Source organism: Tympanuchus pallidicinctus, unplaced genomic scaffold (genome assembly GCF_026119805.1).
Source record: "Tympanuchus pallidicinctus isolate F22 unplaced genomic scaffold, pur_lepc_1.0 scaffold31, whole genome shotgun sequence".
NCBI classification, from domain to species: Eukaryota; Metazoa; Chordata; class Aves; order Galliformes; family Phasianidae; genus Tympanuchus; species Tympanuchus pallidicinctus.
This window is the reverse complement of record NW_026294749.1, coordinates 14944802-14961972: the sequence shown is the minus strand read 5'-3', so window position 1 is coordinate 14961972 and position 17171 is coordinate 14944802. Positions and strand designations below refer to the sequence as shown.

General features: G+C 41.6%; 1 protein-coding gene and 1 long non-coding RNA gene across 3 annotated transcripts in view; one reads left to right on the top strand and one right to left on the bottom strand.

Moving 5' to 3' along the window:
- Positions 1 to 17171, bottom strand: part of LOC128087815 (uncharacterized) — a 150925-nt gene that overhangs the window by 1360 nt on the left and 132394 nt on the right. The gene's annotated exons all lie outside the window — the stretch shown is intronic.
- TPK1 (thiamin pyrophosphokinase 1) overlaps positions 1 to 17171 on the top strand; it is a 200321-nt gene that overhangs the window by 62496 nt on the left and 120654 nt on the right. The window contains 2 exon segments of the mRNA XM_052697696.1: positions 7004 to 7073; positions 13399 to 13471. Of these exon segments, the coding sequence (XP_052553656.1) occupies positions 7004 to 7073; positions 13399 to 13471 (143 nt within the window).

Here is a 17171-nt window from a genome sequence, read left to right as displayed (position 1 = left end):
GGGGAGAGATTGAAATATTTATTTTCCTTCTGCATTAAGAGTAGTTTGCCAAGAATGATTCAAGGCAAGCTGAATATTTCAAAGGAGTGAGAGAGATGTGGAGACAACCTTGTGCAAACCAGGAGTGTCGTATGGTTTATTCTTTGAGTTTTTGAGGCTTGAAATATGTTTGTGTTTGAACGGGAAAGAGGTGGGAATGTATGAGTTTGACTTGTATTTTATCCAGTCACATTCTGCAACTGTCCAAAAAAGAAACTACATAGCTTAGATTACCACAGAAAGTAGAAATTTGTGGTTGAATCTAGATTCTGTTCGTTTTCCAGATATTGCTATTCAGTTTTGTAGTGAAAATACATTAAGTAGGTAGTCTCACCATGTGATAAACAACTGTTTATTCCTCTTTTAGAAGTTTGTTTATCTTATCAGCAATAACAGTCACAGAATCATAGAATCGTAGGGGTTGGAACGGACCTCCAGAGATCATCAAGTCCAACCCCGCTGCCAAAGCAGGCTCCCTGCAGCAGGTCGCACAGGTAGGTGTCCAGATGAGTCTTGAATATTTCCAAAGAAGAAGACTCCACAGCCTCCTTGGGCAGCCTGTTCCAGTGCTCCATCACCCTTACCATGAAATTGTTTTGCAAGTTGGTGCAGAACTTCTTATGCTCCAGTTTCTGGCCATTTCCCTACAGACTGAAAAGAGGCTGGCCTAGTAAGTGGTATTAAAATAATACTAATTGTTTCTGAAGCTGTTCTGAAGGGAATAGGGGAATACAGTGTGACATACCTGAATCATTAGCAAAGTGGACTGTTTTAGAGTGATTTGATCCAGTAAAAAAGTGTAGCATGGGGACATGTCTCTCAGACTAGCGTTATCTCTTTAAAAACCTGAGATCTTGCTAAGCAATATTTTATTAATAGACACAAATGTGCAGAATATATGGTAGGAAGCTCTGCAACCCACCAGATGCTGTTGTCGTACAGGAAGTAGTTCATGCTTTCTTCTTCTACACAGCTAACAGAAGTCAGTAGATCACTGGAATTTATGCTTAAATTCAGGCATTTGTGTAGATCTCTCCTACTCTGTAATCCTTATATGCATGTACACTGAGACCAATTCAGATTTCGTTAGCGCTTTAGCACATACTTAATTTCCCTAGGGAACCAAATTCTTAGTCATGCTACCTCCTTCCAGAGCTTGAGATGCTTAGCATGAAAGACAACTTCTGCCTGGATGCTTTCCTGTGAAGCCTAATCTAGGGAACCTGCTTCTGCAGAGAGGTGAGGAGTAGATAATCTCCAGAGATCCCTTCTAACCCATACGTGAATCTTTGAGATTCTGTGTAACAAGCTCTTAAGCAGTCACTTAGTCATGGGAAAATAAATGACATTGAACACAAACCTGTATGTTTCATTATAGATATCCTGTCAGGTCGGGATGTGGTCTGGCTACAAAAGCACAAGCTTCTCTGTCTTGTGCTCTTTCTGCTGTTCTGAGACTTACCAAAATTTGGTGATAACCAAATGTGATGGTAACCTGACGGAGACCAGCTCAAGACGCCTGGAACAGATGGGCTTAGGCTCTGGTGGCGCAAGAAGCAAAGTTTATTGTTGTTACAGGGTTTTTATATCTTTTAGCTACAGGAGTATACAATACTTAAATCAGATAACATTCATGCAGCTGACAGCAATACATCATTATTTAATTAGCTCTTTGTGGATTATGGTCAGTACAGTGATCAAAAGGCGTTCTCTTCACAGAACATGTTCTGCTCTTGGTCACGGAACGAAGAAGCTGTAACTTATGCTTGCCAGTTTCACATGGCAGTCCTTCCCTTTCAGGAGGGGCTGCATGTTCCACATGGCAGTCCCTGCCTTTCAGGAGGGGCCGCATGTTCCCTGTTTGACCCTTTCAGGCCAGCCAGGTCTGTTTTGCTTAACAGTCTTCCTCAGTAACCAAATCTGATTTTGCTTTTAAAGCTGCTTTGCTGTTTGATAGTTAAAAATGTTAACAGTCCTTAAAATAGTCTATGATGATAGTCAAAAGAGGGGAATAAAAATTATTTTGAAATTTGCTGTTGCCACACAACAGTAAATAAAGTAGGAAAAAAAAAAAAGGAAATTTCTCATGTTTTAATATTCTAAATGACAGAATTTTTTCAAATCTACCCAATATACTGAATATATTGAACATCTTGAGCAATGACACTTTTTCCTTGCACATGCTACATTTTTCTTTTTTCCTACACTGTGGTTGCATTTCCCTATATTATCACAAATATTAAGAAGTAACTAAAAAATTACACCTTTTAAAACTGAAATGTTTGATTTGAAAGTGGTTTCTGATTTAACTATTAAACGTGTTTTCAAAACAGATTTTGCTGAAACTTGTTCATCAAAGGGACATTGCAAACAGGGTATTCCTGTTATGAATATTAAAGCTCATTACTTAAATCCAAGGAAAGTCAAATTTCAACAGGCCATAAAATACTGTTTTTTTCAAAAAAAGACACAGTCAAAATTCAGTGTTCAAATAAAATTGGTGCCTGCTTGAACTGTAGTCACCAACTTGAAGTTATGCTGTATGAGAAGTGAAAGCTTTTACAGACTTTCTCTTTGTAAGATTTTCTGTAGAATTTTCTTTCCTCTTGTAAAGCTGCTTCACATTACAGGTAAATCACCTCAGAAAGCTGAGGTGCTGAATGAGTTCTTCACCTCAGTCTTCACTGGTGGCCAGGATTCTAGTCTTCTTCACGTCCATGAACCCTGCATCCCCAAACCTCTATGTGGGGACCAAGGAGGTAAATCCCTCCCCACTGTAAGGGCAGAGCAAGTCCGAGAGTGCCTCCTTAGACTGAATGAATACAAGTCTATGGGGCCAGATGGCGTGCATCCCAGGGTCCTGAAGGAGCTGGCTGAGGTGGTTGCCGAGCCGCTCTCCATCATATTTGAGAAGTCGTGGCTGTCAGGTGAGGTCCCGGATGACTGGAGGAAGGGTCACGTCACTCCCATATACAAGAAGGGGAGCAGGGAGGACCCAGGGAACTACAGGCCGGTGAGTCTCACCTCCGTGCCTGGGAAGATCATGGAACAGATCCTCCTGGACAACATCTTGATCACATAAAGAAGGAGCATGTGATCCGAGACAGCCAGCACGGCTTCACCAGAGGAAGGTCATGCCTGACTAATCTTGTGGCCTTCTATGATGGAGTGACGGCATTGGTGGACGAAGGGAAGGCGACCGATGTCATTTAGCTGGACCTGAGCAAGGCCTTTGACATGGTCCCCCACCACATTCTCATCTCCAAATTGGAGGGAAGTGGATTTGATGGGTGGACGACCCGATGGATAAGCAATTGGTTGAAAGGCCGCAGACAGAGGGTGGTGGTCAATGGCTCTATGTCCAGGTGGAGGCCGGTAACAAGTGGTGTCCCCCAAGGGTCTGTCTTGGGACCGGTGCTCTTTAACATCTTTATTAATGACATCGATGAGGGAATTGAGTGCACCCTCAGCAAGTTTGCTGACGACGCCAAGCTGAGTGGTGCAGTTGATACGGTGGAAGGAAGGGATGCCATTCAGAGGGACCTCGACAGGCTTGAGGGCTGGGCTCGGGTGAACCTAATGAGGTTCAACACGGCAAAGTGCAAGGTTTTGCATTTGGGCCGGAAGAACCCCAGGCACCCGTACAGGCTGGGAGGAGTGGTCCTTGAGAGCAGCTCGGCAGAGAAGGACCTCGGGGTCCTGATGGACGAGAGACTGAACATGAGCCAGCAGTGCGCTCTGGCAGCTCGAAAGGCAAATGGGATCCTGGGCTCCATCAGGAGAGGGGTGGTCAGCAGGGACAGGGAGGTGATTGTCCCTCTCTACTCGGCTCTTGTGAGGCCCCACCTGGAGTACTGTGTCCAGGTGTGGAGCCCTCAGTACAAGAAAGACATAGAGATCTTGGAAAGGGTCCAGAGGAGGGCGACTAAGATGATCAGGGGGCTGGAGCACCTCCCCTATGAGGACAGGCTGAGGGAGTTGGGCTTGTTCAGCTTGGAGAAGAGAAGGCTGCGGGGCGACCTCATTGCAGCCTATCAATACCTGAAGGGAACCTACACCCAGGAGGGGAGTAAACTCTTCAGAAGGGCTGATAACAGCAGGACTAGGGGAAATGGATCCAAGTTGAAGGAGGAAAGATTTAGGCTGGATGTTAGGGGGAAGTTCTTCACAAGGAGAGTAGTTAGGCCCTGGAACGGGCTGCCCAGGGAGGTTGTGGATGCCCCGTCCTTGGACGTGTTCAAGGCCAGGTTGGACGGGGTCCTGGGCAACCTGATCTGAATGTGTATGTTTGGTGGCCCTGCTAGGCAGGGGGGTTGGAACTACATGATCCTTGAGGTCCCTTCCAACCCGGGTGATTCTGTGATTCTGTGATTCTGTAAATCAGCTGCCTATGCGCCTTCCTGATTCAGGCCATGCTTTCAGCTTGGGTCTCACTTTTGCCTTTTAAGACAGGGATGGCAGTGGAAAGTGCTTGCAAGGCTTGGGTGATGTCTGCCTTGACGAAACCTATGCAGAGTCTGCTGGTCTGACCCCAGGCTTTGCTGTTGGCCACAGCACACTTGTCCTGATCCCAGGACACACACCCAGCCAAAACACACACAGCCTGGCCCTGTGTCTCTATCCTGGCCACAGACCACCTGACTTGGCCTCAGGCCTCTCTCTTGGCCATAGGCTGCCTGGCCTGCCACCTCCATAGCTCTCAGTTGCAGTTGGCTGGCCATGCTCTGCAGCGAAATACATCATCTTGGCACTTTTTTTTTTTTCCCCGGCCTTTGACCACTCAGTTCTCCAAACAAAAGTCCTCAATTTCAGCTCCTGGCAGGTCCATGGTTATATGTGTTATTGGAGTTCCTTAGCTTTGTTTGTTGTTAAATAGTAATCTGTTTTAAAAACTGAGCCCAGTTCAAGATCTGTGTCTGAATTCTACATTTGGGATTTTGGCCTGGAATTGTGCAGAGATCTGGTACGTCGCTTGGGATCTTTGTAAAGCTGCGAAATAAGAAGAGGTCTTGCACAAATAGAGGAATGGAAGGAGATGATGAGATTGTTTCTCAGATTTATTTTATCTGCAAATATTCTACAGACACAAGTTAGAGAGAGGTGCTGCACTTGAAATAGCAACTTATAGGTTGCTTCCTGTGGCTATTGTCTGTTTTGTGGATATGTTATCCATTTACTCTGTGCTTCATCTGACTTTTTTTAAGGTAGTACCCAGAGAAGGCCTGTAGTATGTCAGTTGTAAGCAGAAAACCTTGTAAGCTAAGTCCCGTTCATATTAAATAAAATAAAAATTAATTACAAGGAAAAAAAGCATGGGGTTCTGATTGCACTGAATAGCAGTGAAATGTGTGGAAAGGACTCTGTAAGTAAATTGAAGTGAATGGGAAACCACACATAATGCCATTATGCAAATTGTTAACACAGAAGTAAGTGTTTCCATGGTTGGGGGTTTTATTTATTTATTTATTTTTTTAAGCAGGTGTATACTACCATTCTGCTGCTTGATCATGTTTGCAGCCAAATTACTTAGCACAAAAAATTAACTACCAGCTGTCAAGCTTCTCCACGTTTTTACTATGTACCACAAAGCATCTTTGTCTACTATTGTCCTGTCTGTGCCTCAGTAAATAGCTAATTGTGATACCTCTGCCTTACAGTGACACCTGCTGCCATGTGCAGATGGGTCATAAAGCTAGTTCTTACCTGAAAAGGGAAATATTCTGCCTTCAGACTGACTGCTGATTGCTTTTCTAAAATATACCCTTCCTTCTTCTTGAGCATAGTTTTCTCACTAAAGCAAAACACAGACCTTCAGACCAGCAGCTGGAACCCATGTGAAATAAATGAGCTAGTCCCAAATCTCATCCCCACACTGCTTTTTACACAGTGTATATGACAGTTTAATCTCTTTTCATCAAAGCTCCTTTCCTCTTCAAGTGTAGTTTGATGTACAGCTTCAACATAAGCAAGTGTATTGATAAGGCTCTGAAAATGACATGAAATGCACTGCATACTGCATATCAATGATAGCAAATTAGGGTACACCTTTGGAAATGCACATGTTGATATGAAGTAATTATGTGTGAACTTGACTGTACCAGCATTACTAATTATGCTTTTGATTCATTATTTGGGAGCTCCATTCAGTGACTAGTGGGGCTTAATGACAGACCTGTTTCTGAAAACAGTGCCGGGGAAGGTTATGGAGCAAAACATCCTGAGTGAGATCACACAGTGCGGGCAGTACAACCAGGGGATCAGGCCCAGACAGCATAGTTCATGAAAAGAAGGTCCTCTTTGGCCAACCTGATCTCCTTCTATGATTGAGTGACCCAGCTGGTGGATGAGGGAAAGAATGTTGACAGAGTCTACCTAGATTTTAGCGAAGCCTGTCCTCCACAGTATTCTCATAGGGCAGCTGGCATCCTGTGGCTTGGACAGCCACTCTTTGCTGGGTAGAGAACTAGATGCATAGCTAGGCCCAGAAAGTGATAATGAATGGTGTTAAATCCAGTCTGTAGAGCAGTCTGGGAACTGTAGTGAAAGTATCACTTTTGATGCCATTCGGGTGATAATAAATAGCATTTATAATGCCTTACCTCTTTTTTGCTAGTTTTTATGCAAGTCTTTAGTAACTTTTCGGCTGAAGGAGGACTATTAGATAAAAGATGCAAGTTTCAGTTTCTTTAGACAAGTATATGCCCGTATGTGGCAGATGCTCCCTGTTCAGATTTTGAATACTTGCTCTCCTATTCAGTTAAAGGTGTATGGGCACTAGGTTAGACAGAAGGCAGCTATTTGGAAAGTGCAGTGACATAGTTGGGTGAAGATAGGCATTTGGCTGATAAAAGCCATTAAATTTTTTTTTTTTTTAGAGAAAGAAGTGTCAAGTCAAACCACAGAAGTGGTTAAGATTTTTAATTTAAAATAAACATATATTGATGCTCTCTTTCTTCACTTGCAGCTGCACTGAGAGCTTGTGCTGACGGAGGTGCTAATCGTCTATACCACATCACAGAAGGAAATCAGGACAGGTATGTTAATAATAAACATGAACTTATGAAAGTCATATTTTCTAAATAAAAGTAAGATGTTGGGGATGGGATCTATTCAGTCAGTGAAAAGCTGTCTGCTTTGTACATGGTACTGGCCATGTGGTAGCAGTGAACATAACCTGAACTCCCTGTAGAGGTATGTCTATACTCAACCACTGATAAAAGGCCAAATTAGTGTATTTTACTAGTTTTCAGTTATGAATGTTTTTTCATATCCAAAAGATGGCTGATATTTCCGTTAGTAACTTTTAACTTTTGCTCAGGTCCTCTGAAGATGAAGCTTATTTGGTGTAAAGGGTCGAACTGGTGGGAACAAAACGATCGGCTAAAGCTGAACTCAAACTATTGCTTCTTCCTTGAAAACCCCTGTTGTGTGTAAGGGCAGAAAACAATGGAGCACTCTCAACCATAACTGTCATTTCATTTTGGATGACAGCTAGTGAGAAAGCAGCTCTGAGAGTCACGTAGTGGCAGGCAGTTTCTCTGCTTTGTGTGTCTAATTGCTTTTCCCAGTCATAAGTTTTAAAAATACACAAGCAGCCTAAAACACCCTATTTTCTTAAGCCCACTGGTCTTTATTCCTCTGATTCATAGCTCAGCTTTCAATCTGTCTCATTTAGGTCTCCATCAGAGCTAAGGCTTTGCAGCAACCTCTTGAAAAACTTACTGTGCTCCTGAGAGAGGTTGACAAGGACCATCTGATGCTTCTCACCAAGGGCTGAAACAAACTGTCCTCTTTATTTCTTACAGAAAATCTGCTTGCATTCATGAAGTGGAATGAGGAATAAAATAGGCTGTCTACTTTTTCTTTTAAATTATTTCTGTATTAATGGTAGGACATCATACACGACCAAAGGCAAGTACAGAAGTTGTAAAGAATTGTACATGTTAGGTGAGGAAATAGGTCTGAAGGAGGAATAGTGCTTGTTTCCTCTAATGGCATTTAAGTCCATAAAATCCTGGTTTTCTGCCCCAGAAGTGTTTATGCAGCTGGTTTTATGATGCAAAATAAATGCATTCCAATGGTTTATCATTTTTTAGTGGGACCATCAAACACAGTGTAATTCCAGGTTGCTAAACACCCATTGTTAGTTGTACTTAGGATTTTCAGTTGTTGTGACCAAGGATTCACGGATAAGAAGTTTAATAAATACAGTAAGGTTGACTCTCAGAGTAAACAGGTGAGACAAAACTTATAAATTTATGAACCTTTTTATTCGTACAGCAGAACCTGGCACATATTTGCCAGCAGATGAACAACCAAATGTACGAGGGAGGACAGGAGAAGCTTGATTTCTTCTTGCCCTTCACAGCAAAGTTAGTTAGAAGAAAAGAAGTAGCATTGCAGCTGGAGTTAACTTAGAATTTCTTCCTTTGTCTTCTGTGAAAAGTTTGATGTGCGGATTGCTGATACTCGGACTGAAGTCTGTCAAGCATTACTAACTGTTGTGTGTATTGCCTATGTCTCTTCTACTGATTGCTTGCAGAGCCATGTATGCATACCTTAAATCTAGAGTACAGACAGAAATCTGACTTGCAGCAAGTAGTTCTCTGATACTGGTGATTCTTTTTGAAGAGACACAAAGGGAGTGATGAGGCAATGTTAGAACTTTAACTTCTTTTGTAACCCATTCATCTCTTCTGCAAACCTTTATATTCTTATTGCATATAATTCAGGGAAAACTTGATTGTTATACCTTAGTTGAATAGTTCTTTCAGTCTTACATACTTGGACCTTGGACTATTCTTTTTATCAGTCTTTTTTCTTTTCATGTTAATTGCCTGGGATAGTGCATATATATACTGCATCGATACTGCATATATATAGTACCTCCTATGAAATAAAAAACCTGCTATGAAATAGAGTAGAAAAATAAAGACTTGCATAATTTTAATTTCCGTCCTCAAAGAAATCATTCTGCTGGAAAGAATATTCATTTACTTCTCTGAAGTATTTTCCTTTAAATTCCCTGTCCAGTACTACAGAACTGGGTGCACAGACTCTACTGATATTTTCATCTTTTTTTTTTTTTTTTTTTTTTTCCAGGGATACTGACTCAACTACTCCCTGGGGAGTCTATTCCAGTGCTTAACAGCCCTTTCTTGGGTTGTTAAAGTAAAGAAGTGTTTCCTAATATCCATCTTGAACTTACCCTGGCGCAACTTAAGGCCATTTCCTTTCGTCCTTTCACCTGTCAGCAGTGAGAAGAGTCCAACCCTGCTCTAACTGTATTGAAAGAGAGCAGTACAGTCTCCCTTCAGCCTCCTTTTCCTCAGACTAGACAGCCTCAGTTCCTTCAGTCTCTCCTCATAGGACTTGTTCCCCAAGCCCTTCACAAACCTTGTTGCTCTTCTCTGGACCTGCTCCAGCACCTCCATGTCCTTTCTGTAAAGAGGTGCCCAAAACTGAACACAGTATTCGAGATGAGGCCTCACGAGTGCTGAGTACAGAGGCGGGATTACTTCCCTAGTCCTGCTCATCTCACAGATTCTGATCCAAGCCAGGATGCCATCAGACTTCTTGGCCACCTGGGCACGCTGCCGGCTCATATCCAGCTGACTGTCCATCAGTACACCAACGTGTTCTGTTCAGTCAACACTGAGCTGTTATATAGTTTGCATAAATGCCCCATTTGGGTTGGTCTCAAGACTTATGAGAAATAGATGGTGCTAGGGTTTTTGGTAACCTAGTTGAACCTTTGAAAGATTGATATAGGAAATTTGCTTACTTATTTTTCTTTGCTTTTCTTATAAATCTGCTATAGAAGTGCCTTCAGCAATTCTGGCACTCAAAACTCCAGACTTATCAGATGGCTGATGTATGTCTGTAATGACCTGGAACAACAGCAAAAAAATAACAATTATAAATATAACAATAATTAAATACAAAGGAAAAAGCCAATAAGCTAAGGGAATCAAACCTCTGAAGTTTTTCTGTTCTTAGCACCTGGTGTTCTGCTCCTTAACAGCTTTAGGAAAGGCCCAGATTGTGCTGATCTAGAGTGAATGTCACATGTTCAGCCCCAGCAGGATTATGGAGTTGGCTTGTTCCTGATAAATGTCAGCATAAAGCAGTAGAGAATCAAGTCAGGGAAGCTGATCATAGCCTAATACGCAGAGTGCTACTTAGTAGCTAAATGAGACTGTTAACATACGGTTCTAAAATGCCTTAGAATGCATCAACTAGACTATTCAGATATTAAAATTTAAGAGGAATTTTGAAAAGGAATTATAGATATCTTTTTCCATCTTGGGCAAAAAGATAACTTCCTCTACTAAAGGATGTGTGCTATATATGTCACTGACAGAAATGATCATCTCATATACAGTTATGATGCAGAATTCTTCATGAAAGAGAGTTCAGAGGAAAAGACTAATAAAATACCTGCTTTTAATTCATACTTTCAGCGAGGGATGATGTTACAGACTTTATGGAGAGGCCCTTCTGATTTCTTTTCTCTGATGTCATTTCTTCCACTCACCTGTAGCAAGTTTGACAGTGTGATTCTCCAGGGCCTGTTCTCCTGGACTATTCTGTATTCTGGAGTAAATACAAAACTCTGCCAAAAGCAAAGAAGTGAAAACTATTGCGAAGTATCTTCAAAGATACTTTAGTATGATTTGCTGTTGCTTTCTTTTTCAATATATACCTGAGGTATTTCCCCTCTTTATTTGTTATCTGGGGGAGCTGATGTTTGCCCCTCACTACAAGAAAGACTTTGAGACCCTGGAACACGTCCAGAGAAAAACATGAAACTGGTGAGGGGTCTGGAGCACAAATCTTATGAGGAGCGACTGAGGGAGCTGGGATTGTTCAGTGTGGAGAAGAGGAGGCTCAGGGGAGACCTCACTGCACTCTGCAACCTCCTGAAGGGAGGCTGTGATGAGGAGAGGTTTGGCCTCTTCTCCCAGGCAACGAGCAGGACCTGAAGAAATGGATACAAGTTGTACCAGAGAAGGTTAGGTTGGACATAAGGAAGAACTTTTTCTCTCAGAGAAAAAGTGTTAGCAATGTTGTATTCTCTTCAGCACAGGAGAATGAGAGAAGATGAGCATCATGGTTAGTGAATTGGAGCATATCACAGTGGCAAAACAGACTGATCCTACTATTCATCAGATTTTTTGTGAAGCGAATCACTAGGAGAATAAGAACTGTATTGAATACATTTCTACATGACACAAGATTAGCAAACTTCAAAAACTCGGTTTAGCTAGAAAAAGGTTGCACATCATTTGATGATTAGAGACTGGAGCACCTCTCCTATGAACAAAGATTGAGGGAACTGGGCTTGTTTAGTTTGGAGAAGAGAAGGCTTGGGGGAGACCTCATTGTGGCCTTCCAGTACTTGAAGGGAGCGTATAAACTGAAGGGGGAACGGCTGTTTGTGAGGGTGGAAGGTGACAGGACAAGGGGAATGGTTTTAAACTGAGACAGGGGAGGTTTAGGCTGGATATTAGGAGGAAGTTTTTCACCCCGAGGGTGGTAATGCAGTGGAACAGGTTGCCCAAAGGAGGCTGTGGATGCCCCATCCCTCGAGGCATTCAAGGCCAGGCTGGATGTGGCTCTGGGCAGCCTGGTCTGCTGGTTGGTGACCTGCACACAGCAGAGGGATTGAAACTGGATGATCTTTGAGGTCCTTTTTTCTGAGGTCCTTTGAGGCCTTGCAATTGTATGCTTCTATGATTCTATGATCCTTGCATGCTAAACTGAGAAGATTATTTACAGTACTTTGACAGTCCACAAAAGCTCTTAAACCTTATCATGTCAATAAAAACTATCATGGGATCAGCAGCAGCTTTAGAAGCCAGCAAAACCGCCGTTTCAGCATAAGCCTCGTGCCAAGGGACTTTTATCACAGAGTGATATGCTTAAAAACCATGAACACAAGCTCTTGGAGAGAGAGTCCTGGCCTTTGTCAGAAATAGTGTAGTCAGCAGGATTAGGAAGGTGATTGTCCCTCTGCACTCAGAACTGTGGAGGCTGCACCTTGAAAACTGTGTTCAGTTTTGGTCTGCTCACTACAAGAAAGTCCATGAGGCCATGAACTGTGTCCAAAGAAGAGCAACAAAACTGGTGAAGGGTGTGGAGCATGTCTTATGAGGAGTGGCTGAGGAAATTGAGATTGTTTGGTCTGGAGAAGAATCGGGAGAGAGCTCATGTCCCTCTCTGCAACTACCTGGAAAGAGGTTGTAGTGAGCTGGAGGTCAGCCTCTTCTTACAGGTAGCTAGTGATAGGACAAGAGGTAGTGGCTTAATGCCGTGAAGTGATGTTCAGGTTGGACTTTAGGAAAAATTTATTCTCCAAAAAAGTGGTGGAGTATTGGAACAGGATTCCCAGGGAGATGGATAGTATCACCACTGCTGGAGGTTTTCAAGAAAAAGGTAGATGTTTGCACTGAAAGGCGTGGTTTAGTGAGCATAGTAGTGGTGGGTTGATCTTAGTGATCTTTTCAAACCTTCATGTTTCTATGATTGTATGATTCTGTGTTTTGAAAGTGAAAGAAACCAATTTGGGACCTTTGCTGAAGATCTTTATTTTGTTACAGAAAACTCCTGTCTCAGATGACTTCTGTCATGGCTCCTCAGTCTCATTTGAACCATTATTATTCTTTGCCCCTGACTTCAGACTGCAGTATCTGTAATTGCTGTCCAAATTCCAAGATGCTGCACTGAATTTACCTTGCTCAGTGATTTGTAATAAATACGTAAATAGGAGGAAGGAGAGGGAAAAGGGAAAAAGTACCTCATTTGTGAGATATCAGCTGTTCAAGATCTATCATCACCATCTCCTGACATGTTTTATCTGCAAAGACTTGACGTGCAGCACAAAGATAAACTTGTTTCAGGTGCTGGAACAGGCTGCCCAGGAAAGTGGTAGAGTCACCATCATGATTCTATGTGGCACTTAGGGACTGAGTGGGCAATGTTATTACTATGATTTAGTGGGCAATGTTACTGATAGGTGTACAGTTGGACATGATTATCTTAGAAGTCTTTTTTAGCTGTAATGATTCTACGATTCTGTGATTGTTCAGGTAGTTTTCTGGTATGATACACTACAAAGATATTTGAGAGAACAAGCAGGTACTTCGGGAGATGTGTAAACACCTTGCCAGTGCGCAGCTCCTTTAGCAGAAAAGGGACACAGTTTGTTTGTCTGTGACATTATTTTGTGTCAGCTGCTATTTTAATTTTCTTGTAACTGTCTCCTATTCCCTTGAGAGATCAATGCTTCTACTCCTTGAAACTCTTGAAAAAATAAAATTAAGTTTTTCATTTCATTGCTCATTTCTTTTCTTTCAGCTTCTTGCCTGATTACATCAGTGGTGACTTCGACTCCATCCTGCCTGAAGTCAAGGCTTACTACAAGGTTAAGGTAAAGCACTATCCCTTGGATGTGTTTGTGTGTGTTAGAGTGTTGCAGGATCCAACTCCCTAATGCTCCCATTGGTTATTAGGTGTTTTTAGCTCCCTTTGGTGTCTTTGGGTCTTTGGATGTGAAGTAACTTGCAGACTTACAGAGGCAGATGGGCTCTGCTTCTCACTGTAGTGATGCTTAAAGTGAAAACAGGAGCTGCATTACTGCCTAACTACTGTGTTAGATGTAGTTTCATAGCACCAGCTCGAGAAGTAGAAGGTGTATTACTGCAGATTATAGCAACAAGAAACAATGGTAAAAGTTCTTGAAAAATATGTTAATTCCTTTGTGTGGAGATACAGAGCAATAAAGATAGCATATTACTTTCACACAACAGATTTATTTTTCCCTTGAAGTGTGCACCTAGATAAATGTCTTCAGGTAGTTAGGTTTTCCTGAAATAATATGAATATTCTGCTGGCATTTGCTAGTGCTCCTGCTCCCACTCACTGCTGAGCTACCTCTCCTGTTCCAGCAGGCAGAAGGCTGACCTGCCTGCTCCTGAGCTTCCTGTCACATGCAACTGTCTTGAGCTACTGCCAGGCCATGGTTATCAGTGATGTGCACTGTCACGACAACTTGAGCTTCATCAGCATTCATACTGAATGAATTCATATGCTGAATGTTTTGTTCTGTTGCATTTATTTTCCGTATATACTAATGTAGCCTAACTGTTACACAAAATAAAAGGGAATGGGGTGCCCGGTGAAGGGTGGAATGCTCTTTTCCATGTGTATAGTTAATTCACGATGGTCAACAAAAATGAGCCTATAGAGAGAGCGAAGCTCTAACACATAGCAGTTTGAGTAGAATGTGAATGGAGTGAAAGTAAAGGAAGCAGAAATTGCCAAGATCCTTTGCAATCCCCTGTGCCTTTCAGTGTGATACTCAGTAAAAAGTTGTGCCCACTGTTCTGTCTAGTCTTTCTGACTTGCTTGCTGATTTGTCCAGCTGCCAGGTAAAGGGCAAGTGGTGCTGAAGCTTCATTTGGTATTTCAGTTGCAGTGGTTTAATTTACATGAGGAGATAAGGTAAATTTTCTTTTCTTTGTGCTTGTGAAGCTGAAGGTACATTTCCTTTTGTATTTTTAATAAATGTGCTGTATTGTTCTGTTAGGTTTTACACATGCGATAGAGTGCCAGTGACTTTTTGACAGAAATTAAAGCGTCATAACTTATTTTATCTATCTGAGGGCAGCAAACCAACAGTTAAGAGATGTTACTTTTTTGTAGTAAGGTTTATGGATGTTGTTTATTAAGTTATATTCACTTATGAGCAATTGTGTCAAATAGACTTGTGTAGTGCTGAGTGGGAAGGGGGAATGTTAAACTCTGTGTGCATGAAACTAACTAGGATTCTGTAAAGCAGATGTAGATCCTTTAAGCAGTCATATCATCATTGTGAAATAATCACAGTTCTGACTCCCCCTCACACCAGCTTCATACCAAGATATTGCTAAAGACTCAGAAAGTATTCTGCCTCATTTAAGTGATGAAAGTGATAGCAGATCTATGCCATCACAAAAAACATGGCTTACATATTCCCAGAGACAAAGGAAGGGAAATCTTTAAGCCAATTCCTCTGATGTGCTTGGCTCATCAAGGATTAGATGACAAGTGTTTCCATTTTCCTTTAAGAAGGATAATCACCATTGTGTCAGGGAACTTTATCTAAATAACGTCTATAGAATGGATTCATTTTTTCATCTCTGTTAGGCATGGCATGCCATAGTAAGTGAAGAGATGGAAATGACACTGCACTATAGAGAACTTGTGGTGATGGTTCTGTTGCTACACACTCATCTGCTTCTTGCTTTAGCTGGATGTTTCTATTATTGAAACCTTTTAAAGCATCACTTTGTGATCAAGCAGCCATTTGTATTGTTATGTCTCAAAGAAGACTCAGTTTTGAAAGGTTTTTAGGTCAAAGACATTAACTAAAATTGTGGTTAATCTGTCCTGATGATTGGAAACAGAAGGTTGAATGCATTGCCTTCTAAAATCCAGATTGGGCATTTTAGTGAGAATCCAGTTCAGCTTTTCTACTGAGCAAACTGCATGTGCTTTAGAAGGCTTCTATAGATTTAGTAGGCTCTACTTCATATCTGTAATTAAAAGCTGTGGATATATTTACAACAACACTCTTTCCTTTTGTCTTTCTTCTTTAAACCCCACAGAACCACTGATATTTACAGGCAGTTCTGTACCTGTAGCATTTTCTCTTTATTTTTTCTATTACATTTCAAGGTTCAATGGTTATGAAAATGCTTAATAGACATGGTATGAACACTTTCTGCTCTATAATTATCAATTTATAATTAGATTTATGCATTGTATTTGTATGGCAGTGCTGATAAATCTCTAGCTAATATGCTGCCTTGTTTAAATGCAGGTTATGATGTCATTCTCTGTGACTTTCTGAGGCCAAAACTTGTAATAATTTTCAAAGTTGATTTCCCTCAGTTATATCACTTAAACACATAAAAGTATTGTTTTTCTTTGACTACTTTAATTTATCCTTTATCTCTAAACTTTAGTATTTTTTCTAAAACTGAATTTTATATATAAGATGGGAATTAGAATATTAAGAAGTTTCACTCCTAGCGTTTTTCTTACACTAAACGGGCTTGTAAGAAAGCATGTTTCATTTTAGAACTTGACTCTTTTGTGAGAGGTTTCAAGGCTTTGGGAGGAGCTGTAAAATTGTGCAGGTGGATATAAAGCAGTCCTGTCTTGCTGTAGAGCAGCAGTTAAGTTTTAAGTGATTTTGGTGTTAAATGTTCTGCTGAAGACATGTCTGACATCAATGTAAGAAGTGCTGTGCCTACCTCTGTTGAGCTTCTGACACGATGAGAGTGATCATTGCCATTTGGACCACATCTCCAGTTGTTCGCCTTTGTTTTGAGATGCTGAAAATTTCCTTTCATAGAATCATTGAAACACAAGGTTGGAAAGGACCCACAAGATCATCTAGTCCAACTGTCCTGCTATCACCATTACTACCACTGAGCTACTAAACCGTATCGCCTAGCACACCATCCAGATATCCTGGTCCCCTTAACTTTGCTCTAGTGAGTAAGACTAGCAGGCTGATCTGGTATGGTAGGACCTGGATGCACGCACCATCTTTTGAATGATTTTCCACCTCTAAGTGTACTGAGGCCTGCAGTGGGGAAATGTTCCTGCTGCACTCTATATCTCCAGTTGAGCTGTGCATGGGCTGCAGCTCTCATAACAGCAGTTATTCTTCATTGTACTGTCCTCTCACTTGCTAAGGAACCTCATATCACATCCCGCTACTTATCTGCAGCGTTCAAAGAGAAACCAGCATTCTGAGAGTTTCCATTGTATGCAGTTTCCCTCAAAACCTGTTCTGTGTTATCATATGGCAGGGAAAGACAGCAGAAAATTCTCGGTGCATGACTAATATCTAGGTCTTTTCCATCACAGTTCTGTGACTGGCTGTCACCTGCATGATAGCTCTTACCATAAGCACAGGCTTGTCAGCTATGTACGTGCAAGGTATAACTTCTGAGCCTTCAGAAGGAATTAGCTGCCTGTCTGTCAGCTCATCAGTGCCAAATACAATTGGCAGCCAAACACCCCTCGCTTGCTCATTGAAAGACCCTCAGTGTATTAATGTAGATATAGGTTCATCA